A 26,560-nucleotide genomic window follows, 5' to 3' on the forward strand; every position below is an offset into this window, starting at 1 on the left:
AAAAATCTCTCAGTCACCACCTAGAGGCCCACAGGGTATTAAGTATTTATTATAATTTCTTTCTAGATGGTTTCTCTACATAGCTCTATTAACATATACTAACACAGTTATCTTATATACAGTGTTTAATCAAGTTATAAAAGTGACATTCTTTCAAAAGGTGCAAAGTTATTAATGTTTTGACACGTCAACTACTGAGGCGAGACCTGCATTGAAAATAAAACTGCTTTTGGAGCGTCAGGAGTCTCATGGCTCCAGCCAAGCAGAGACATGGCAGCAGTGAGGGGAAAGCATCTCCTAAGTGTTGTCAATCAAGAACAATAAATTAGAAGAATGAATTTGGAACTAATCTGAATTTTTACTAAAGACTTTACACTTAAAGGAAGGGGAGAAGGGGGTAAAGACAGAACTAATGAAGTGTTCTTACTTTAGAAATCTTCCCAGTTTCTCCTTAAATCCCATGAAGATTCTATACTGAAGTTTGGATTAAACGTGTTGTTACAAGTTTTTCATGCTTTGACATGACAAGGCTCTAGGTCTCTGAATGTAAATTGTAACTTAGATGAGAGGGATGCTGACCTGTACACTTCTTTTCAAGAACAGAGTATTTCTTTAGCAATTACTCTATAGTGTTTCCATTCAGGCATTTTCTATTCATATGCATTGTTTTAAAAACACAACTCCAGCATTAAACAGATTATTTAGTTTAAGCAAGTTTTAAACTCCCATGAGATGTTAAACTGGCTTAACACACGAATCCTGTCCACCCTCACTTAACAAAGGGTTCCCTGTGCTGCTTGCAGAGAGTTTGGGAAACGGATTATGGTGCCTGGCACACTCATTAAAGTCCAATTTTTTATAAAAAGTATTTTTATGCTGTCCCACGTGGATCAGCAGTGTCTTTTTAAAAGCCAAGTGTCCATGCACTCCCTAGGAACAAAGACACCCCTAGAGCCTGTGCCGCGGTACCACGTCTGCCCTGTGGGGCCTCAAGACTTGCAAGCAATACCAAGCACGATTTTGGGCACCAGAACAAAGTTGCCCTGAGCACGTTCCAGGCTCTTACTCACTTCCTTGAAGTTTTACAGCTTCTCTTATTTTTACAACGTAGGCGACAACTAAATTTCCCCAAAATTTTAAATTAATCCGATCATTAGGTACACGATTTGATATAAAAATGTTTCTCCCAGGAGTATATTAATTTACTTTTGCTTTTTAATCCTGTGGCTGGGAGAGAAGTGCTTCCAAAAAATCTGTTCTCTGGATGAAACCACAGATGTTTTGGACAAGAGTCAGACCAGCTCTTCCACGAACTCCTCAAGTTTCTGGTGCTTAACACCAGCAATTTCTGCATTCCTGTAAATTCATGGCAGCACAGCCACTCTCCATTTTTGCCTGGTTACTCTCAGTTAAAATCTTTCATAAAAGAAGAATCAACACTAGGATTAATTACTGGACCTAATTTTTCAAGCCTCTCTCCCCCTTTACCCCCCAGAAGTGTAGCACTTGAAAGAAAATTAATGTGTCGGTTCAACAATTGATTATTTCCAGTATTATATGGCTTTGATGGTTTGATAAGGAATAAAAATAAAATCCCACTTTTTGACATCACATGCTCACAGAAAACTTGTAATAGGCTCTGCCAAAGCTTTAAATGGATTCTGCTTTTTCACAACATACAAAACAGACGTGACCTAATAATGAAAGACATGCAAACCAAAACCTGCCCAAAGGATGAACCTGTGTGGAGATAGATACCAAAGTGCTTCCAAATCAAAGGTTAGTCTAGGAGCATACACAGTGCCAAAGCTGCCAAAGGTAGTGCAGAAGATTTGAGCCTCCGAGTGGTAGCAAGCAGTATATTTTACATTGTAACCACCCCTACAGTCCTGCAGTTACTTCTGAAACTTTTCCTATTTTAAGTACAGCGTTTGACTTCAGGAAAAGCACTTTCTGAAGCACCCTCCCCTTCTCCTAACGTATGCTGGCTGTATGTAATTGTATCACAGGTACACAGTTTAATGCTCACAGTGTCCAAAAGTTGTGAAGACTCTGTAACAGACAACTACAGTTTGAGAAGCTCAGGTTGGTTTCTGTTCCCCACCCCCAAAAGTCTCTCAGTTGCTGAATTGTATTCAGAGAGGGGGGCCAGGAGCTCTGGTCCCCACGTAGTGCTACATACCATAGGGAAGTTCACAAGCATCTCTTCACGGGAGTATCAACAGTATTAAACTGGATCCTGGTGGTACCATTTTAGCTTTTCATCCCTGCTTTGAGTTCCAAAAACTTCAGGTTCTTCACTATTGTACTAAGTAACAAGGATATTATCTCTATTTTATTTAAGTTACCTAGTTTTCAAGGATGTTATGTGCTCTACCAGATACAGCGTATCTTCCTGACAAAGAAACTAGGGAAAAAAACCTGAAGAACCAAAGGCCCCTTTGAAAAATTAGTGAAAATATGATGATTTCGGGTGCAGCTTTATGGAAAGAATGCAACAGCATTTAAATATTTGGCAATCCGACGTTAGTGATAATTAAATCCTTGATTGTTGACCAATAGAATTTTTGTTAAAATTTACTTAGAAAAGCTGGTTTTTGCTATCAACAAAACCAGAATAACTGGCTTGGAATGAAATCTAGTAACTAGATGTCCAGATGAGATGAGCGGGTGGTTCGGGCATTTCAGTATATGTCTGGACAGTCTGAGAAATTTCTGTCAAAATAGCCACCTGAGTACAGCCAATCTGAAGTCCCCGTGTATGGATTCGTGCCTTGATGAAACCATCTGTAAGAAAAAGAAAAAGGAAAGAAACAGTAAAATAAAAAAGCAAATAGAGTAAGCAGTTAAGGGGGGGGGGGGAAACAACTTCTTTCACAAAACATTGTAAAAACATACTTTTATCAGCAAAGAATTTTCAGGAAATATTCTCAACATGAAAAAATTATGGCATTAAACTTCCTACACAATTATCACCACTTTGTAAATCAGCTGGGGTTTTAGATTTATTTTTAATTATTATTTTTTTAAAATAAAGTCAAGAAAGAGCATGGAATGGATTTTAAAATTGCTGCCCTATTCCACATAAAAGTAACACTGACAGTGTAGATTCTATATACTCATTTTTACTTTAAAAGAATGCCAAATCAGTTACACAATCCTTCTGTAAACCTCTCCAAACAGGAAACAGTTGGGTCCTAGGAGCTGTGCTCTGCACAGATCATGAACAGATGCTCACTTTTCAGCCACGATGCCTGAAAACAATTTTATGTTCTCTGCAAGAGACTTTCAAAGGCATTAACTGGAATTAGTTTGTAGGTGCTGCACCAGGAGAAAATGCTTTCTCTTCTGAATTCCATGAAATCATGGGAGCATCCCAACATCCCTGCCTTTGAAGGAAGCACCTGCAGCAACCAGCCATGAGTGTAGACTTGACTGCCCAGCGCTGGCTGCTGTGAAAAGCAACACTGGGAGCAGCAGCCAAATCACACATCACTCCGCAGTGCATTCTAGGACTGAGAAGTGGCTTCAATATGCAATCAAAAAAAGAGATTTCTAAAATATGCAAGCCAAGAAGTCCTAAGGTTGTGAAAATGAAAGGCCCCAGTGGGCCACAACCTCTTACTCAACTGCCAAAACCTGGACAGGAATTGGTCAACGAAGAGAAGGGATTTAATGCTTTATTCAAACAAAAATATGAGCTCCGTAAATGTTAAAAATCAAAACAAAAAAATTCAGCATTACCACATTAGTTAATTATGGCAGGTTTCAACATTTATTATTGGGTCATTTCCCCAGGACAAAGTTATCAGCAATTTTGGCTTCCAGCTACATTATCTTGACCCAGCAAATGCTTGAAGTGACATTACAAGTTGTGCTGTCACGTAGGACATCAAACCCACCACCCTGAATAAACCCATTTCAAGCAGCCCACCACACCAGTGCCCAGGCTCCTGCCCCTCACCGTGTGTGCCACTCCACCTCGTCCCTCGCACGCTCCTTGCGAGCAGCTCTCTGCTTCTCTTCTAGTCTCTCTTTTTCTCTGCTGGCCACATCTAACGAACATGTCAAGAGAAATGGTCATTAGCCAAACAGGAACAAAAATGCAGACACGACAGAAAAGACTGCAGAGAAATGAAACGCAGTTGACTTAGGTGAGAGAAAGTGCTTGCTGTACACAATCCCATCGAACAATAAACATCTCAGGCAACAAAAAACTAAACCCGTCATTTCAGAAAAGCTGCTGCCTACAAACAGAGTCAAAGCTGAAATTTTGGTGGTTTATCTACCAGAAACACTGAGACGGCAGGACAGAACCTGGATTAGGCATAATAGAGAGAGTGATTTTTCCACTATTTGGCCATCTGTTTTTTTCTGACAAATGCCAGAGCAACAGAGCATGTCTGCTCACCACATGTCTTTCCAGACCCACTCCAGAGCAAGAGAATATTCCTGCTCATTCTCCCAGCTAACATGCAAAGGCACCATAACAGAGGAGAGCAGTCTTGGGATCCACCCTGGGCACATCTGCTCCCCCAGACTTTTCTGGGAGAAAACAGGCATCATACATTGTTCAAAAGCATGTTCATTAACACAGGATGAAAAAGAGCTAAAGCTGCTCTGGAAGCAGGAAACCGAAGACAGTGTCCCTGTATGAACCAACCTCCCTTCAGTGCTCCCTCTCCAAACTTACTCCTGGGACAATATTTCCTCCAAACACATACCCATGTTTCCATTTTCCATGTTTCTGATATCTGGACGCAGCCGACAGTCGGTGGGAGCTAGGATTGCTTCCATGCCCTTTTCCAGCTCATTGAGACTCACAGCAAAACTGGTGAAATTGTACATCTTAAAATCAAACGAAAGACAACATACAAGTTACTTGGGCAAAGTGGCACTGGGTTCCCAATACTGAAGGAATGCAACAGGACTTCCAAGAGAAATAAATTACTGAGTCGAACCTCCTCCCACTAGCTACCCTGAAAATAAGGTTAGGTTCATACAAAACTAGGGGTATTTTTGGAGGAGATGGAGAAGGAAGAGGAGAATGGGATGGAAATCACAGTAGTCTTTTTTAAGCCATCTTTGTTTCAGAGGAACAAGACAGATGTTCCTCCATACCTGAAACTTAACATCATGATTATTACAAACAACACCCATACCTAAAAGACCACAAAGTCTTGTTGAAAGTTAATACCTAGCTGCCCAATGCCTGCATTTTTTTGGAAGCCTGTCTTCTAACAGCCGTGTCAGCAGAAGGGAACATGTATCCAAATTTTAGCCACTCTCAGTGCAGAGATCTCTCAGACAGGTCAACCCAAGACTCCAGACTCACACTGGAGCAGGACACATCCTCTCTGCCAGCCTCCACACAGCAGTGATGCTTTCAGCACAGGAACCAAGCAGGCAGCTCGCTGCACTGTAACCTCACTGCTGCACCAAGAACTGCCACAGCCTGTCCCTGTGTGCTGAGGACAGACACTTCAACTCATGCTCCTGTGGGTGAGTCACTAGCGACAGCAACGCACAGACCGACTCAAACAAGTACCTGTGATGAGTTGGGTGGCCTACAATTTATCCTCCAGAGCAGCTTACTGCCTGGTATGAACTGCACCGTGTCGTGAACCTCTGGCATATCATCAGCCTCATCGTTTTCAGATTTAATAACATCTTCACTCTGAAACAGAAATAAAATGTGGCAGAGGAACAAAAGGAAAATCAGACAGTTTCACCTAGAGTTCTACAGTGACTGAAGAACCTGTTGATGTTTGGGATACTAAATACTCACCTGTTCTTCTGCCTCACACCTCACCCTATTTGCTTTCCCCACTCTTTATACCCTTCCTCTAGTATTTATCCTAATGCCTTGCTCCTTCCATCTCCAAATAGTCTCCCACCACCTATGTACAACTTGAAAGTCTGCTCAAAAAAAATCACTAATAGTAAATTAACACCTATCCAAAGTCTTTCCTCCAGCTTCCCTTCTATCCCATGCCACAGCCTAATTTCACCTAACATGAATATTACTACTTCAGGTTGAAATGAGCTGAGACTGCAGTTTAAACCAGTTCCCACAACAGCCTAAAAATATAAAAAGGGCATGCCTGCTTTTGGATAAAGCTTCATCATTTGCAGAAGATTTGGATGTGCAATTAAAAATCATATATGCCTCTGTTTCTGAGTTCCTATTATCTAGATTCTGGTAACTATTATTGGTGCCCATTTTCTCACTAGAGAGACTTTGTACTGGAATTTATAAACACAGTGTCTTCCCTTCCAAGCTCCGTTGTTACAAGATGCACTGTTGTAACATGTATATAAAAATCAAGCAAAATTCTTCAAGAGGCTGCTCTCAGAATCTGAAACAATTTGGCTGTCACAGGACACAAACAGCTACACAGTGGATTTCCAGAGGGTTTCACCACCAGAAACCATTTAAAACCATTAACAACCAGAAAGGAAGTCTGAGGCAATAACATCCTAGAGAGACAGTCTTCCTTCCTCTCCTCACTCTCACACACTTTCTATTTTCTTTCTGCCCCCTCTGACAAGGCCCATTTATTTTATTCAAAAATACCCTCTTAACTTAAACAGGGCCTGTTTCATACACTAGAAAACAGCTCCATATGGTTAAGAATCTAATTTCAATCATTTGGTTTGAGAATTCATTACTTAAAAAGACTCTTTTAGGCTACTTTCCATGTCAACATCTGGTTTACTGTTAGACAGTCCCCCATCTAAATATAGATTTAACAGGAAGGAAGAGAAGAAAGAGTTGATTTTCATAAGATGAACAGAACCTTATTATTTAAAAAATAAAGTCAAAACATAACCCTGTACCCTGACAGAATCCAGAGCCGGAAGCAAGGCCTGCTGCTGCTCTAGATTCTGATGATGTGAATACTTTAGAAAACAAGTTTGAGCCTCTTAACATGAAGAGTGATTAGCTTCTGTTCAACTCGACCATTTTCAATGGGCAACCAGGGTCTGCAAGACTTTGTTGGTATCAGGAAACCTGAGAGTCCTCTGTACCATAGAGCACTTTGTATTTTCCATAAAACACTGAGCCTTTGGTGGTAATTCACCTGACACTGCTTAGATGGGATGAAAACACCTTGCCTGTTTCCAGACCCCTTTGTTCTCAAGGCTGTTTACATCATAAATTCTGAAAGGCTGTATCACCAAAAAGCACAACTGACTTAAAAGCCATGTTGTTACTTTCTTTTCTAAAGCTTCCTAGTCTTTTTACATCTGGAGTTGGCAGCAGAGCCACTTTCCTCATTCAAGGACTGGACAATATCAGCTTGGGGGTTGGTATTTGGTGACTTCTCTTTGACAAATCTCCAGCAAATGCCATTTCTGTGAGCTCTCTTCAATCCTAGCAGCTCACAGGGAAGTCTACACAAGTTCAAAGTGCAATGCCTTCTCACAGGACTAAGGTGGCCCATCTCTGACTCTCACCAGACTTTTAACCCTCCATTCACCACCAGCTGACCACTTCCATAAAGATGTTTTCCTTTCATTTCTCACATTTCACTCTCTTTTCTCCCTAAAGACTCCATAACCTTACCGGCTTCGATTTCTTCTGCTCACCACCCCTCTTTTCATTCTTTTTGTAAGTCTCATATGTCGTGGGATCAGTGCACCATAAGCACTCAGTCCACTTGCCATAGATCACACACAGCTTCTTCCTGCTGCAGAGAAAGCACAGGAGACTTAGCTTTTGCTTCTTGCAAAGCCTTCTAAGCCAAATCGTGTCGATTCGGATCTATATTAAATACTCAGCTTCCTACTTTGTTATATTTTAGGTTTCTTTGCTGATTGCTTAGAAGCCAGATACTTGACAATGCAAAGAAAAGGCTTCAGTTCATTCCAGTCTTTCTGGCACTCAGCCCTGCAGAACACATCCTCATGACTCACTCACAGGCTTTTGCCACAGCTAAAATGAGGGTGGGTGCAATAAAGCCAACAGTTTACAGTATATAGACTCAGAGTCACAAATTCATGTTTGGGTTTCAATAAAACTTTCTCATAACCATATTCTCATTAATTTAAACTGAAGCCTGGAACTGTAACTGTACAACAGTGAAATCAGTTGTGACTGTTCTGTATTCTCCCTGGACACCTTTATTGCCAAAGACTGGACTGGAGATTTTTTCCTAATAACTCTTGATCCAAGGGGTTTAATACTGACACAGAGAACGTTAGCAATGCACATTGTGACCTGCTTCTAACGTTGCAGTCACATCAGTTGTGGTCACTGTGCCAGCACTAAAGAAATGCCACAGTGCTCAGAAACAGAGAGGCCAAGGGGCTTTTATACTTACTTCTTGTCCTGAATGTATCCCTCTACTCTGTGAAGCTCTTTCCCAAACAGTCCACACGGTTTAAAATTAAGGACACATTTATCTCCAGTACTGTAGAGGAAATAAGTACATGCTTAAAGAAACAAGCCCTGAATACTTTAATAAGTTTACTTTTTTACCTTATTTGAGCTTTTTTCATACAGTCAGTTAGCTGGGGGGTAGTTATTGATATAATTGTTTTTAACTGTGGTTTATTATCTGATCAGGGAATTAAGAAAGGCACATACATTTCAAAATTCCACAAAAGGGATAAAAATAAATCAGTGTGCACGTGAAGACACCAGCCTGTGAAAGGCAACTGAAAACATGGCTGTACTTCTGAGTTTCACGTGTATCTAAGATTTATCAGAAGCACTAGGAATAAAACAGAATGCAATCTTGCATACTACTTAACCCACACTATTAACACACCACATTTCAGATTAATATCTATTTACAGCTAATTGTAATGAGAAATAACAGTTACAAATTACCTATGTAGGCAGTTGGCAGAGCAATCAATGTGCCCTAAGTTCACACCACCCTACTCTGCAGTCATTTTTCTGTGCTGCACCCTGAAGTTAAGACATTCTCCATTATCAAAGCTAAAAAGAGTGCCAAATCCAGTGTGCTGCAGGTCCACTGCCAGCCTCCTACATTCCATTTCATGGTTCTGGAGTTAAATGTAATTTCTGTTCTCTGTCCCCAGGTTTGAATTTAAATGGGCAACTCGCCAGTGTAAAATCTTTGTATCCCATAAACCCTCCAGCCCTGTGCCTTTTCGTTACTATTACTGTGATACCAAGCACAGTCCAAAGAATTGAATCTCAGAATTGTTTGGGTTGAAAAAGACCATCAAGATCCTCAGTTCCAACCGTTCCCCAGCACTGCCAGGTCCCCACTGCCCCCTGTCCCTCACACCACATCTCCACGGCTTGGGAACCCCTCCAGGGGTGGGGACTCCACCACTGCCCTGGGCAGCCTGGCACAGCCCTGGGCAACCCTCAGGGGCAAGAAATTGTTCCTCAGGGACAACCTCAACCTCCCCTGGGGCAAGTTGAGTCAGTTTCCTCTAGTCCTATGGCTTGTTCCTTGGGAGAAGACACAGACCCCCACCTGGCTCCAACCTCCTTTCACGGAGTTGCTGAGAGCAAGAAAGTCCCCCCTGAGCCTCCTTTGCTCCAGGCTCAACAACCCCAGGTCCCTCAGCTTCTCCTGTAAGACTTTTTCTCTAGACCCAAAAATAGTTTGCATTTGTAAGAGAGGGAAAAAAAAAAAAACAAAAAAACCCAACAACAAACAAGACCCACAACCCAAAACAAAACTAAAAAAAGTCAAGACTTTGGACCTACAAAACAGTTTCCTGTGTCTCTGACAAAAATCAAAACTCTTTGCTTCCTAACAGGTGATCACACAGCAGTCCCTGTAAGCCAACCCTCAGCTCCATGATGAACATTACCTGTGATTTACAATTTCTACTGTTCCATATTGTTCTAACCACAGTTTACCAATAATTACATTATGTACACAACACGTTGGGTTTGTCCATGTGTAAGCTTCATTATGTCTGTAAAGAAAACAAGAGAAATAAATCATTTTCTTGGGTTTTGAGATGGAATGCAAACCTGTTTTCAATTCTGCTCCTGGCAAGGGCAGAATATTTAGCACTCCTATGAACAGCTGGCACTTAACTTCAAACCAGAAAAGAAACAGACTTTTCTTTATAAGCCAAGAATGTGTTGTATCTAAACATTAGTAATAAAGTTAAATACTAAATTAATAAGTTAAATAATAAACAAAATAAAACCCCTTTATTCTTCTTCCTCCTCAGAGAGCTGAAATACTGTTTTACAGCTTCTGTGCTCTTAATTACAGATAAATAAAAACAAAAGCACTGAACAGAAATGTTTGAGTCTTCTAGCAGAGAGGTTATTCACCAGCAGCTGACAAAGCTCTGGTGTGAAGACACTCCTCCTCGAGGGCTGGTCAGACTAACCCACTTCAACAGTTTCTCCTTTTAGAAACACTGAGTGGTAAAGGCTTCTGAACCTCAGGAGTGACCCAAGTCAGCAAAGTGCACAAGTGGTTTCCACAAATACACCACAAGTCTCCTACCACCGTCCACGAGGCCAGTGCCAGGGTCACTGAAGGCAGCTCTGGGAGGGTGTGGTTTTGGGGATTTTTTGGTTGTTTGTTTAACATTGGTGGGTCACATAGCACTCTATTCAAGCTCCATAAACATGACATTTAACAACCCAATTTATTACTCAGTTCCATCCTTTCCCTAGACATTTCTGAGAAGAAGGGAAAGTCCTAGAGTTTAAGAACTTTCCACTTTAATTTCATTTTGGTTTTAATATTTTGGGAAAAGCTTTACAAAGATGAGTTAACAGATTCTACATCCTTAAAAGACATTATTCTAAGAGTGGTCAAAAGGCTCAACAACAGGATTCCTATTTTCACTAGCTCAGCAGAGTCAAAGCCATCTATTCTCACTCATCTTCCCATGCTGGTAAAGAAAATGCAGAAGTTATCTGCTCAGCAACCAATCCACCTTAGGAAAGCTTGCAAATTGTATTTTAATACAAAAAATACAAAGAGGACACTGCTTGGTTTTGTGACAAACAACTTGTACTTCTGCTGCAGTAAGTATGGAGAGAAGACTCCTATTTAATGTTTCAAACCAGTCTCTTATTTCCCAGTACAGAGAAAAAACAGATCATTGAAGTCTGAGTGTTGCCACAGCAAGTGGTCTTCAAACATACTTTAGAACAATGACTACTCTTCAAGTGGGGAAAAAAATACCAGAACCCCCCAAATTCATCCCACCAGCTTTAGCAGATGTTTTTATTCATGAATTACTTGACTCTAAAAGCTGTGACACAGAACACAAGACACAGCCAGTGCTGATAAACTGAAGCCCTTACTCCTGCTGGAGAAGTGTGTTTTCTAATGCACGTTCTGAAAACATGGTCGTGGTTAACAGCAATGCAGCACTTAACACTGACTTGCAATTTTGCTTCCTGAACAGTTACTTGTTACCCTGAGCACTTCTTGGGCTCCTCAACCCAATAGAATGGTATGAATCACACCCCTGAGAGCCTCCAAGTTTGATTACAACCTCCACTGCTAATTTAAACAATTATTTTTCAAAAGTGCTTTAATCATTTAAATTCCAGTTTAAATGTGTGCCCAGTAATTGGATTAGGCAAAGCAAGAATTTTAATAGTCTACTAAATACAGGCTCTCTCTCAATCAACAAACATCATTCTTGTCACTTCTATATTCTAAACTACCATTCACAGTTCCTTCTACATTTAGAAGAAATTTCCTCTATTTTCATCACCATTTATATTCAAGATCAGTTCATACTTTTATAAGCTTTGGAAGATTAGATACCAGCAGCTGGACAAATAAACTATATCTTCAAAAGAAACTCCTTTTTCTGCAACTGTTACCTAGTGCATCCTTGAGTCCTGCCTGGGAAAGCTCAGGAGTCTGTGCCACCAGGGCATAACCAGCTTATGGAGAGTCACATAATTTGTGAGAGACACACACAATTAGAGACAACCTGGGAGTCATCTGGAGGAGGGAGTAATCCTCATTTAAACAGGGAGGTGATCACACACAGGAGGTGTTAAACAGGCAATCCTGACAAGTTCCTCACCTTCCCTCACCACGCACAACAACTATTCTGAAGATGCAGTTCTTTCCATACAAACAGATATGCACAAGCAATTAAACCCAACAATATTTTAAAGCAATATTTAATTGAATATTATTCTTCTCTTTAAATTGTACATTCCTTCCCAGAACTAGCTTTCAGCAGCATTCCATTTTTAAGAAATATTAATTTTCATAGTGGAAAAACTGGGCCAGATGGTTACAGCTATGCAAGCATGAAATTAATCCATGAAAACTACCTTCTAAAAAAACTCTTACAACCTCTCCAGCAAGAAGGTTTTAGATAACCACCTATAAAGAGCCAACAGGATGATTATCACCTATCTTTTTATTCAAGTAAATGTTAAGGAGATCAACATAAAAAAAGGTATTCACTTCTCATACTCACTTCAGAAGCTCCAAGGTTATTGTTCCCCGAGGCTCTGCTTCTATACTCTTTATTTAGTTTGGGGTAGATTGATCCATGGAAAATAAAGTCCTTATTGAGGCCTTCAGAATAAAATGCACTAATAGGTGGGTGGTGGCTGACTTGCTCAGATATAAACCTAAAACCTAAATCCTCCCTAGCAACAACAAAAAAGAGCATTAAACAGTAATTCTTAAAAAGAAGTTTTACAAGATAAAAGAGGTACTTGATACTTTAACAAATTTTGAAGGATTTTTAGATTAAATTGAAGGTGAGATTTCCTTTCATAGTCCCATAACACATTTACAATTAATGAAATGAAAGAATTTGTACTCTGAACGCTTTCTCTTTATGCCCAAACCCACATTCAAACACCTAAATGACTTTCTGCCCAGAAAGGCACCTACACAAGTTTCATTGAAGTAACCCATGAAAATACTGGAACTCTGAAAATTCCTTTCTCCTCTGCAGACATATCTGACATGATCAACAAAGCACTATTTAAATTAATTAATGTCTTTGGTGGAAGAGCATGGACCAGTTTTTCTCTAAATAATTCAAAGAATACTCTTCTTAAACCTAAAAATAAAATTATTAGCTTTTATAACAACTGCTTAAAGATTTTGAAATAGTTTGTGGAAACAAATTTTAGCTATACTCAGAAAAGAGATTTTAGATTTCTGTTTCATTGAGTAAACAACCAAACTAGTATGAGAATCTGTTAACTTAAGAGCACAAATAACCCCAGCTCCAAATGTAAAGTAATTATTACCTGGTTAATTCATAGGTTTCTCCTAAGAGTGGGTTAAATGGTTTGCCAGTTCTCTCCCACTGAGAAGCTACAGCAGAAACTGCAAAGGCAGCTACAGCCTACAAGCAAATTAAGAACACATTGTTAAGCGAACAGTACATGAAAACTCTAAGTTCAATATATTTGTTGCATATTACAGTATTTCATTATTCTTCCAAAAAGAAAGTGCTACATATTGCTCAAGGCCAAAACACTCGTAAACAACAGGGCACATGATATAGAAGTGGGGAAATATAAGCACTTAGGAAGCTCACTTCCAAAAGGAATTACTTTCTGTAGTAAATGTTGTCAGGTTACACTCTGCCCTGTGCTTCCACACCTACCTCTACGAGGAAAGCCTGTTTTTAAAATCTGCTCTCCCCCTCTTTTGACTGCCACCCACACTCAGCTCCTTGGGAACAGAGTCTTGAATTTCCTAGTGCCAGGCAAGCATTATTTCTAACAGATGAGATTTCTTGAATCATACCAGCAGGCACAAGTGACACTTGGAAGCCCCTGCAGGCTGTAAGTAGGAGTAGGAACTACTCCAATACAGAATAAAAGACACACATTCCAGTTTCTGTAAAAACAGAGCTATCAGCAAAATCAGTATAATCTCATGTACATTGGCCTGGTTTCACCTTATTCTGTTCCCTGTTAGAAGACCAGCCAGGTGCTATATTCTAAAAATCAGTTTTGGAGAAGAATAGTAAAATTTGCCTCTGCCACAACCGTTTTTCATCCATTAACTTCAAAATCATGAACCACTCAACAAATCCATTTAGGGCGACTTAAAACCCAAAATTTCATCTTCACAACACATAAAACCACAGAGTCATGGTTAGTCCTGGAAAGGGTTGAGGTCCTTGGTCATTGTCAGACGTGGCACTCTCCTGCACTACACTTTTGGTTCAAACTGTTCTCAGCATCTAGTGTGAAAGTGTCACAAATATCTGATACAGCCACTATGAAACAAGAAACTTATCAAGACAGACAAATATGGGTGTTCTTATGATAGCCCCAGAGAAATAAACACAGTCAAGTGAGAAATTATCTTAAAATGAAAGGCTCTGGGGGAGAAAAACTTCTGAATGAACCAGAAGCTGGCAGCTGCTACTTACCTGCATTCTTTCCAGGGGATCTGTATGACTACAAGCCTTATTAATGAGGTATATATGTTCCATATATTCTGTTATCCGTTGAAGGAAACTCAATGGCTCGTTGAAGACAATAGGCATTGTAATCTTAGACAGCTCCTAGGTATCAAAAGGGTAAGTTAATTTCTTGGAAACTAACAACTGACAACAAGTATTTCGAAAGTAAGTTGTGGGTTAGTTTATTTATAGCATTCTTCAGAAGAGATTTGGCAAGCCTATAGTAGACTTCTGAGCAACAGCTGAAAGGGGCTGGACAGCCACAGAACCCTACTAACCATCTGAGAGGATAAACAACTTCAAAACTCAATCCAGATAATCTAGCAAATTGAAGAAAAATGTTACCTTCTATTCTGTTGTCTACACAAACCAGAAGAGATGAAAATTGCCATAGATAACAGCAATAATGTGCCAACCAGCTCATTACTGATATTTTAAGTACCACACAATCCTTTGAAACCCTCACATACCTATTTGCATAAAATCTATCTTACTGCAGTAACCACAAATTATTTTTTGAAAGAAACAGTTACATAAAGAATAGGATTTGAACTGCTCTAACAAATTGTAGTGCCTTTATTTAAGCAACCTGTTATTTGCTTCAGAATGTTTCTCATTTCACATGTGGAGTCAAGACAGACATGAAATTCCCATGGGGGTTTCCAGTTCCCCAAGTCTTTTACTACATCCAAGAAAATTTAGCTGTTTAGTTAAAAAGTTGCACTCATGACTGAGCACTAACATCACTGAAATGCTTAAAACTTAGAGGAGAGGAAGTTTAAGATGATGTTCCCTATAGGAAAAAAAAAATGCAAAATGCACCAGGTATTATTCTGTGTCTTAAAGTTTAAGCAAAAAAAAATTAATCAGTTGAAGTTAGGAGACCTAATATCAGCAAGTTTCATCCAAGCTAACTTACCAGTCCAATGCATTTTTTTAATATGCTCCACACACTAAAATCACTTCTAGAAAACATAGGGGCAGGTAATGATGTCCTGTAATTGGGAAAAAAAACAAAACAACTGTTATTATCAGCCCCTTAAACAGCAAAACATTTTCAGTTGTAGGTATTGAAGCAATTAATAAAGGAAGCAAAGCATTAACCCCAAGGTGACACAGAAAGCAGACAAGTGAAATGTCATTTCAGTTCCAGCAAGAACAGTGCTGGCCCAGAAGAGGATGAGCCAGCACGTGCTCACTCCTCATGCACTAGGTAGTCCTCTGAGCTTACCTGTGCCTCTTAATTCCATTTTCTTGAATCTCTGTCTCTCCGTTATGCTTTCCAGTCCTGTTGCTTTGGTGTGGATCCAGATCAAGCATTTCTGCAACCTTATGATTTGCTTCTGAAAAGTCTCCTGAAGAATTGTCAGAATCAAAGCCTGCATAAAAACCACAAGGCAACAGTTTTCTTAGGAAACTTCATTATGACACCGAGTGTCACTCACATTTTGTAACTCTCACAGCATAAGTACACTTATATCAGGTTATTATATTTTAAAGAATATCAGAGTGAAAACCTTTTATTAAGTGACCTCATTTCCAAGAGTATTTAGAGCCAAGTATTGCATTAGAATGAAACATTCTCAATGAATTTTTCGTGCTGCTGAATATAAAACCATTTTTGAATCTTACAAGTTCTTTAGCAACTCCTAATCAGATTAGCTGTATTGCCTCTTCTTCAGAGCTGCAGTGATTACAATAATTTTGTTCAGTTACGTAGTTTTCCTCAAAGTGCTTAAAAGGAAAAATTAATGTACTCTACTTGTACTGCTAACAGGCAAGGAGAGAGAAAAAAAAAAAGTAGGAAACCTCCAGACTACTGAACATCCAGAGCAACAGAAATGTGGAGTATCTAACTTCTTTTTGCCATCCTTGTGTGCAAACCACATAACACTTGCCTAAGGGTTGCAGCAAGAACCTGTGGACACCAAGATGAATCATTCCCCAAGCTGCAGAAGTGACCCTAAGCATGACTTACAGTAGGTGGCTCCATTTCCTATGGCCCAACTCCAGCCAGCTGGGCAGACAGCTACTGGAAACACCATTCTAACTAAATCCCAGCACCCTCAGTAACAACGTGCTTTGAAGTTAAACCAACAGGGATCTACAGGAACACAAGCTTCTATAACCAAGAAGCCCTAGTACAAGTTAGACTAAACCAACAATCCAAGGTTTTAATCTAATAATTTATTTTTTTTTAAGTTACACTACTTCCCACACAGGCTTAGAATAATGGCAACTCATTTTTGTATACACCTTTAAATAAGAAATTATCAAATCATGATTAATTAATACAACCCCCTTCACAACCATCATGGTGTCACAACAGAAAGCACTGCTGACCATTCAATGTGAAAAAGGAACATTTTTGCTGAAAATAATTCAAAGAGCATTAAGTCCTTTCTGAGTGCCCCAAGGGTCAATTCTTCATCATTCACATTAGTTTCCAGATTCCAATTTAAAAGTCAGAATCCAAAAGCAACCTGAAAATGTGTATTTGCTAGCATACAATTCTTGCCACAGCTTTAAGGCATACACTAACATCATTTTTGTGTTCCTTTCATTCCAGCTATCACAACCACTTGCCTATGTGCTGCCAGGTACCATCGCTCAGCTACAGCCTGCCCTGAAGTCCAGCTGTGGCTACAGAAAGATTCCAAAATATTGCAAAGCATGTAAACACTCTAATCGAGTAAAGAAATCCCTTTGGACAAATATTATTTCAATTTTAAATACAGTAAAATGTCGTGATGCTCTGTCATTAACTTTTTATCTTCTGACATTAACCTTGTATAGTTAAATTTTTTTAGAGAGTATCCATGATAAGAAGCACTTCAACTTTTCATTACCATCTCCAACAGGGTCCTTCTACTTTATTAGAGTAATTCACACAAGGCACATGTTCAGAAACACAAAAATGGATTTTTTTTTTCAGGGATCAGGATTCAAAACTGCCCAAGGAAGTACCACTGATATGATCTTATTTGGTAAACAGCAAGTGTAATGGGTGATGTCATCTATTAAACCTTCTCCTACATTTTGATGTCACAAGCATGTAATTACACAGCAATAACCACACCTTAGCAATCTTGGTACTTAATTGGAAAGCATGATAGTCATATATATATATATTCAGGTCTTTAAAATGAAGACTACCCTGAAACACCTATCTTAAAAAAAAAATTCTATCAAATATTCATTGTTTTTATCCACACTAGTCTTTTCTCCATGATTTGGAACAGTTTTGCCTTGTTCCTGTACAGCACAATGGGAACTTAATTCATGTTTATATATTATTTATGGACAACAATATGTCATTGGTATGTAAATCAATGTCAATTCAAACAAGTGTCTTCCATGCAAACAACAAAACTTAAATCCCTGCTCCAGAATAGTGAGATATAACAGAAGTGTAAAGTCTGCTTCATTACAGTGCACCTTCAGCTTATTACTTTAAAAACCAAACCAAAAAACCCCAACCAAAAAACCCAAACCACTAGGATACACAGCTAGATAATCACTACAAAGCCACTGAGAAAGTTTAAAAAGCTTTTCCTCTATCAAGTTCTAAGTATTATAGTTCTGTGGAGAGCCACCTAAAAAACATTCTTCACAGAGGAAGCACTGAGCTGGAATAAAAACAGTTGACTGAAATGATTCGTTGCAGTTTTTCAGAGTTAAAAGAAGAGCCTTTCTCCAGCTGCCAATGAAGCCTTCAACTTGCAAAACTGAGTGGCTAAACTTTACCTACTCTATAGTGAAAACTTTACTTTTCAGTAAAAAAACTTTGATAGTGAAAAAACCACTGAGAACAAAGATAAAAGCAGAGATTTAGAGGGAGACAGGGGACCACACACAGAAATAAAATGTCAAAAAGTAGCTTTAAGTCCCAACTTGTATGTGTTAAGGGTGAAACAAAAGCTTTTAAAGAGCCATCAATTTTCCAGTCAAATACTTAATCTGGATGCCAGCATTAATCTGTTTCAAGAGCTTAAAGAAAAGTAACTTGCCAGTAACTCTAGTTTTCTTAGTCTTCTTCTTCCACATCCTGCAAATGAAACAGGTCTGCTCAGCCTCCACTATCCACCCAGCCAGGAGAGAGCAGAGCTGCACTGCTCTGCCCGTGGGTACAGAGATATGAGGCCACCCCTGTCCTACAGTCACCAACTTCCTCCATGCCAGTGAAGCCTCGTCACTCAGGACAGGAAGGGAATCACAACAGCACAGCACAGAGAAACTCCAGACCTCAAACCAGTGTAAGGAACAGGGATAAATAAGCTGGAAGTGTAGCTAGGAAGTGAAGCAAGAGGTAGGGCTGCTTTTTTTCCAGAACTCACCGTTCTCCCCTTTTCAGAGCAGGTCCCTCCTCAGAGCAGGGAACTGCAGGGTGCTGTTCTGACAGGAGCCAGCCTGGCCTCGGCTCCACCTCCCATTTTTGAACCTTGTGTCAGAATCTGCTGATTCCGTTTGATCCAGATGTCATGAAAATACATCAGTTTGGCAGCAGACACCTCACTTCCTCCTCCCCAGGTGAAAGCAACAGTTTACAGTGAACAACAGCCATACAGTAGGAAGCAGAAGGGCAACATCCTCACCAACACACCAGGCTGGATGGATTAACCTCACAGGCACAGATTTCCATGGAGCTGCAGATCAATATTTTAAAAAAAGCAAAACTAAACTATTTATCTTTGTCAAAAATAAATTACCCTGGCAACTAGCCAAGTGTTTTCCTGTTCTATGGCAATCTTTTCACAGAACACTTTGGCAAATAGATACCTGACAGAACTAATGGAGGATCTGACAGAGCAGAGCCTGATGGCACACACTCTTTAACAGGTCTGTGATGAGAAGGATAAACCCAAGGTGACAGGCTAGAGGCAAGTGAGCAAAGCCATATGATCCCTGTCTCAAAATTTCACAAAATCTGAAATTCAGAGGCCTGACTACTTTACCTGATCCAGTCTCAGCAAAAGCCTACCTCCTGTACTTGAGAAGCAGCAGATGCTGTGCTGTCAAGAATTCACTGAGACCACAGGTAACATTCCCAAGAGATTCTCAAGGGGAGTACTCATTTATGATGTAAGGATGACAATTCCCCAGCCAGTGAGTCGATGCATCAGAGCCCATCCTGCACACTGACACTTGTAATCATCATCCAGCCAGGGTCAAACCATCTGCCAGGAGGATGACTCCCAGCCACGCAGCACTCCATCCCTTCACGTGAGCACGCCTCCTGGATGTGATGGGCACCCTGTCAGAAGCAGGAAACTTCTCAGCCAAAGAGATGAAATCCACCACAAGGAAAAAGGAGAGGTCTCCCTAGGGCAGAGTCATGTTCTAGAAGCGGATGTCATCAATTAATAACTGTGGAAAAGTTGTGGCTTCCTTAAGGAGTGAACTCACGGGATCTTAAAGGAGGCAGTGTGCTACTTGGGCTGCTGCTGAGAGGGCTGCAGAACTCTGAAGTGTAACTTCCCACAAGCTCAAATGCTCTGAATCTGCCTTGCTACGACACAAACCACAATACCCAAGAACAAAACTCACTGAATTTGTGGGAACATAACGCAGCTCCCTCTGGAGAGACCAAGGCCCATGCTGTTTTCATCTCAACACAGAGCTAAGGCATGGCTGCAGAATGTCCTTGTTCCTGGTAGTCATGTCCTAGTCTCAGGCTTAGAGCAGAACAAGCACATGGTGGCTTCTGCCCACCTACTGATCTGACCTAAAGGAAGGAGAGTATCCTTGGAAAGAACAGACTGAGGAGTCTGCCAAGGGCATTTCATTTTATTTTTTTAATCAGAATTTGGAATCTCAAATCCTGACATTTTTGCTGTGGAACCTGAGAGCTCGCCTGGGCTCAGAAAGGACCTCGATTCTGAACTTCATCTCCTGGGAGTACTGGCTCTACACCCCATGTCCAGACCACCCAAAAAAAATGAGAGGCAGGCATGATTAGGACCCATTAGAACCTAAAAAATTTAGCAAAGCACTATCTGAAAGATACACCGTCCATGGTGCTTAGAGGAGCAAACAGCTGCTCCTGGCACTAGCAGCTGGGGAACACGAATGCAGAATGACCTGTTTACAGCTGCTCTTGGCATCCTATTTATGGATGGCTTCCATGAGACACAGCTACACAGAACCAGCTCTAGGCCTCACTCTGTTTGTGCAAGTAATCCATCAAACTGTCAGCATCTCCTAAAGCATCTAGCTGGTGAAAGAGATTGAGCATCTGTCTTTAAAGACAGACCCGGGGAGAAAGAATCTGAAACAAACTATTCCAAACTTAGCACTCCTTTTAAACCAAGTACCTGGGGGACACTCCAGGGCAACATATGTAAGGGAAAAATGTTCAACCTCATTTATTTGCTGCAGACCAAACCCCCTCCATCAGAAGAGAGCTGGTGCTGAGCGACTATAAAGACACCAGATATTCTCCACCAGAAACTTTTCTCCTGCCATCACATTTCTCCTTCTGGAAGAATAAGATTAGGACAGGACAAGGAATCCTCACACAACTGATGCACAACATCCCACTTCTGAGCAGAGCCAGCCGAGACTGCAAGGTCCAAGAACATCTCTTGCACAATAGGTGAGAAGTCATCACCATCTTGAGCACTTGCAGGGAGAATCAACCTTTTGAGACTGAGGAGAAGGGAAAAAAAGAGGGGAAAGAGGACAAAAACCAGGGTGTTCCAACACGGATGACTCAAGCACCAAGGGCTGTGTATTTCTGCAGCAAGACACAAAGGAATCCATCAACATCAAAGCTGTACAACACAGACTTCATACTTAGAGGCCCTTTTCTGTTCACTTTTTTCAATAGAAGAAAAACCAGTTCATTTACTGCCACTGTCCTGAGCTCTTGGAATCGAAAGATTACTAAAGACCTACAGGAACAATCCATTGTGTTTTCAAGATTTCTATGGCACAGCAATTTGATTTCACAGATGAATTTGGAGTACCAACCCCTAACACCCCTAGCTAGTGTGAATGCAATTCTAATTTCCTTCTTTTCTCTGTGACATAATTATGACAAATCCTATACAGCCCACTGTCAGTCACATTGCTTCACCCTCTGTTTACTCATGTGAATGTCCAAGCAACCACATTTAAGTCTTCTTAACCCACTTGTATCTACCAGGCTACTTCCATTCCTTCAGCCTTCACGCTTCTCATCATTCTCTTCCCATTCCCATGACTCTACATTAAGCACTCTACACACACCATTGCCAGCATTTCTCATTTCACCTCTATTACAGGATTTCTGAGGAGACACTGAAGTGGAAGACACTTTTTTTAAGATGTTTGAAAGGATTTTTTTTTTTTTCCAAATAAAATACTTTGAGCATTTTATTTCACCACTAAAACCATGTAAGGCTCTTATAAACAACCACTCACCCTTATTAGTTCAAAGAAAAGTACTATTTGACACACTGCTCAAGTGTGAAGTGACTCATGTTTGCTTTTCTAGAAACAACACTGGATTGCAGAGACTTTTGGGTGCCTGTCTTGAAAGCATACTTCTACAGTAATATGTTAGAAAAACATTTTCTACTACAATTCTTCAGGATAAGCTTTCCATTAAAATAAGGAAATTAATAAAACAACAATAAAAACAACCCACAGACGATATTTCACCTTTCAAAGGGTTTTAAAAGCATTACTGCTCATGCTGCTACTGAATGACCTGCATTGTACAGAAAATGAAAGCAAGACTTGGCCACTAAAGGATTGTTACAGTAATGATAAGAAGATAACCAGCATTAAGCTTTAATAAAACCCCCTCATTTCCAAGTCTGAACCTGAATTATAATCCTTTATTTCTTCTTTTCAAAAGACAGCACTACAAGTTTTACCAACAGCAGTTTCCTTTATTAACAGCAATATATTATTAACCCCTCACCACACACACAATGCAGTTTGGAGCTTTTTTATCTTTCTTGGCACTGTGCCCCCCACTCACCCGTAACGGCATCATAAAACTCCTCTTCACTGTTCATCCTTCGGTGTGAGATCTCCCTGCAGCCAGCCCAACTTCCTCTAATGCATCGTTGAACTTGGTTTAGAGATAAGTACGTGTCTGCTGTTGAAGTCTTCTTTTGCAAATCCCCAGCTGCTTTAGATAATCTGTGTGACAAGAAAGGGAAACCAAATCAACATCTTCCCCATGTCTTACGCGCACAGACAGGCACTCTTGGCAAAGACTAATTTTCCTATTTCTTTCCAGGGTAATAGATGGGGGTTTGCATTCATAAACAGCCTTCTTTGATACCAAAGTCATTCTGAAGAGGAATGCTACCTACCATCAGAACAGCCGATGCTGCTGACTGTCACATTCCTCTCTAAAAAACCACCACATACATTACTATAAAATATATCATATTCACTGCGGGTGGGTTTTCAAGCAAGTGCAGCTAGAAGAAGCAGGAAAATGAAGGAAGAAATACAGCTGGCAAATCAAAAATCTTCCTCTTCAGCAAGAGGATCTGCCTTACCACATCCTTAACCAAGAAAGCCAGGAACAAGAGGACCTTCTATCTCAAAAATATCTCCATGCATAAAACCATCGGGCCTCACTGTACATCACACGACCCCTATCTAGTGACCGTCAGAGGAGGTCTGTCAGGCCACTGCTATGAACTCTTCAACAGACAACTGGAGATTTTCCCTCTAGAGGGAGAGTAGAGGAACAATAAATTTTTTTCTCAATAGAACCAAGCATGTTGCAAATAACTTACAGATTTAGGAAGCATTCCAGCTCTACTTTACGGACAGACTAAATTAAATCTTTCCCAGATGGTTGGCAATGGTGTAGCACAAACATTTTTATTTCACCCAATTTCAGCCTAAGGAGAATAATGAGAAAATTTAATTTCCACTCTTACAAATGTTCATCAGGTACCAAAGACAAGCCAAGTACATGATGATAAATGACACCATGGAAATACTATCGATACCTCCTCCAGAACAACCTCAATCTGTCAGTCTCAATTCTTTATGATCCTTGAAGATCTCACTGCTTTTGTCACTGTAGTTTTTCCAGAGTAATTATAACTTGCACAATTCTATTCCAATTAAGAGAAACAAAGCCAGGAGCACACTCTAGTGCTACTAGCAGAGCTTGCCATGCTTGAAGCCAATTCCTTCCTCTTCTCTGCAAGAAACCAAACTGCATGATTCCTCCTGTGTTTCAAGTCGTTTTACCTCACTGCCTGGAACAAAAGCTATTTGAACGTCTCACACACAGTCCTCCCATTCTCCATTCAGGAGGAGGAGCTAAAATAGCCTAATTTGGGACTCATTTAAGTTAATGAACGCAGTATTCGCCTTGAAGTGTTATGTCTGTCAAGGGCAGGTATTTCAGTTTGCTACTTCTCCCTTAGGAACTCCCTATTTCCTTGCCACTATGGGATGGTATATCCATCTCTGCATCATGATGAGTATCTGAGCTTCCACACAGTCTTCAGCAACTTCTTATTTACAGCTCCTCACTTCCCCAAGGACAAAGCTTTACACAGCTGCCTGACTGTTGTTGGAATTGTTCTCAGCAGGATGATTCCTCCTCTTTCTCCTGTGCTGTTCTCCTGTCCAGGACCTTTAAACCTTCTTCAGTTTCTCACCCACTTCTGTCAAAGTGCTGCATTCTCCTAGGCAAGGATGCAACAGCTCAAAGCATTAACAAGTCAGATGATGTGTATCTGAAGACTTCCAGTGCAAGGCTATCAGCAAGTGCTCTGCTTGCATAAGGGAGGGGAGCAGCCACTTCACTTCAAAAAGATACAGGAAGATCAGGCCACTAGAAACCACAGCATGAAAGACAGGGAGAAAAACCTCTTAACTAACCACTGGTTCAAGAGTAGCAGACAGCTCAGGTGTCTGGGTGAACTAAACAGCAGAACTGATAACAAATCTGTCCTGGAAGTACAAGTCAGTGTACCTGCCCCTGTGTTATCTTGCCCAGGGGAAGCAATTCTTCGACTGTGACAAAAACAGCAAAGGTGCTGCCAGTTTTAGAGTTTTGCCCAACTCTCCAGCCCCACCAGCAGTATACCTGGAAGTAGCTCTTCCAAGGTCTCCAAATATGTCATATCTATGCAGAACATCTGTCCCTCTGAGGATGCAACTATGGACACCTTTCAATAGGGGTGGAAAGTGGGAATCCAAAGAAAACTATTGCTACAGAAAACAGGAGCTTGACATCTTGGGACAACTGTTCACCCCAGAAGCCATTATCACCACCTAGAAATGACTACAGTACTTTGCCAAAAATGTTACTTGAAAGGTTCTTTAATCCCCCAAGGTACTACTGTACCCCTGAAGATGGAAGACATCCTTGAACATGCAAGACATTTATGGTTTCAGCTGTCCACAAACATTGCATCCTTTGAGGATGCAGCCAGTATTTCCAGAAGGAAACCTGTACAGGCACAAGATACAGCCCTCTCATCAGCAGCATCACAATTCCCTCATTCTCTCCATGCTTTCTTGCATCTTCCCTTTTTATGTTTAGCCTCCATTTTTTATTTAAGCTCTTACAGGAGGACTGCAACCTATTGTTGCTACAGCTGATGTAGTGGGATTCTGTTCTGAAACAGCCTTTTATTTACGTGCAACACATAACAAGGAATAAAAGAGCTAGTTCACAGCCCACCCCGTTCAGTTCAAATGCAAAGAGCACACTTTCTCCAGGTCCCTATCCAAACACAGCCACGTTACATATCACCTTATATAAACAAGCTCCAGAGATGCTTCATTAACAGCAGCTCCAGTTTTATATAGTCCTGTATAGAAGGCACTAAGAAATAAAAAAGCTATGATTAAAAAATTTGCCAGTTATCATTAAGAGCCTCAAAGTAAACAAGGTCATGCAGATGAATGCAGTTCCTCCTCTCCCCCCTCCTGCACAACTGCCAGTACAAAAGGACTCCTGGAGTGGAACCGCATTGTGTTGCAAGCAGCTCTGCTGCAAAGACAACAGAGCTTTCCTATAAAAACACCCACCAAGCACAAATGAAGTAACTGGAACCAAAGAGTTAACTGAATCCAAGAGTTACATTCTGTTCTCCTGAAACCCACCCTAAGTCTATTGCTAATTGAAAATGAAAGTTCAGTTCAGACTTTTGAACTGTCAACGAAGTTTTAAAGTTCGACCCTGTAAGTTCTACACAAGCTTTGTAGCTATTGCTTAAAGAACAAAATATTAATGGAAGTCATTTTAAATAACAGTTGCAAATCCTCCTAAGGTGCTAGGAGCATTTTTGAAAGGATAAAGGATATATATAAAAGATTTAGTGTGCACAAGTTACACTGGTAATAACTTAATACTCATAACATTTCTTTTACATTCATTTATTTTACTTGGGAGAGCTTAACATGAATTTAATTTCCATGTAGCTGAACACAAAATGGTGACAGCATTTAGCTTTCCTGAGCCAAAAACCTCAGATTCAGTCCAAAGCAACAGCAAAAAGTTACCTTCAACTAGGTTGAAATGCCAGAAGACAAAAACATCCCCTTGGCTTCATATTCAGCACTTGTACTCTCTATTTCCTACTCCATGTCCGTGAGGTAGCCAAAAGAATTCACTCACACACTAGCAACCACAGTTAACAGCTTTCACCAAAAATCCCATTCAAGAAAGGGAGCAAGACCCTTCCACCAGAGAGACCTTCAGGAGTTGAGGACCAACTGCCATCCTGGAAAATCTTTCATAAAGCATAAAGGTCCTATCAAACTCACAGCTTTTAGTCCTGCAGTGCAGGAAAAACAATAAAATACATTCAATTTTTTCTTACATACATAGTGATCGTTAGGACTGTAACAATTAGCTGTATTGGTTAGTTACTCAAGGCAGACACCCAGAAAGGTGCTTTTGCCCAGGGACCACAGCCCAGCCACATTGCCATGCTGATGAACAGACAGAGACTGTAGATAGATCATTTTATAAAATAATAGGAAAAAGCTGCAAATAGAGGCATCTTAAGAGAACTGGAAATTCATAATTTAACCATGACAGCACAAGCAGCCCAGATTTTGTGGTTTAGAAGGTAGGCAACAGAGCTCATCTCTTTCCTCCTATTTTAAGGCTGTGGATTGGTATATACTAATTAGATTTATTATGGGATTTGTGTGCATCAATAAAAACTGCTACTTTTATTTTTGTAACAGACTGATT

General features: G+C 40.3%; 1 protein-coding gene across 1 annotated transcript in view; it reads right to left on the minus strand.

Moving 5' to 3' along the window:
- Positions 1–2,237: 2,237 nt before the first annotated feature.
- The window catches only part of LOC103777067 (oxysterol-binding protein-related protein 2-like), a 33,015-nt gene continuing 8,692 nt past the window's right edge, over positions 2,238–26,560 (minus strand). The window contains 14 exon segments of the mRNA XM_008944604.1: positions 2,238–2,787; positions 3,965–4,055; positions 4,725–4,848; positions 5,549–5,677; positions 7,571–7,694; positions 8,328–8,417; positions 9,805–9,912; positions 12,418–12,468; positions 12,470–12,592; positions 13,208–13,305; positions 14,347–14,481; positions 15,299–15,374; positions 15,611–15,758; positions 22,349–22,512. Coding sequence (XP_008942852.1) covers positions 2,685–2,787; positions 3,965–4,055; positions 4,725–4,848; positions 5,549–5,677; positions 7,571–7,694; positions 8,328–8,417; positions 9,805–9,912; positions 12,418–12,468; positions 12,470–12,592; positions 13,208–13,305; positions 14,347–14,481; positions 15,299–15,374; positions 15,611–15,758; positions 22,349–22,385 — 1,437 coding nt within the window. The 5' untranslated portion in view covers positions 22,386–22,512 and the 3' untranslated portion in view covers positions 2,238–2,684.

Source organism: Merops nubicus, unplaced genomic scaffold (genome assembly GCF_000691845.1).
Source record: "Merops nubicus isolate BGI_N331 unplaced genomic scaffold, ASM69184v1 scaffold48587, whole genome shotgun sequence".
Taxonomy (NCBI): domain Eukaryota; kingdom Metazoa; phylum Chordata; class Aves; order Coraciiformes; family Meropidae; genus Merops; species Merops nubicus.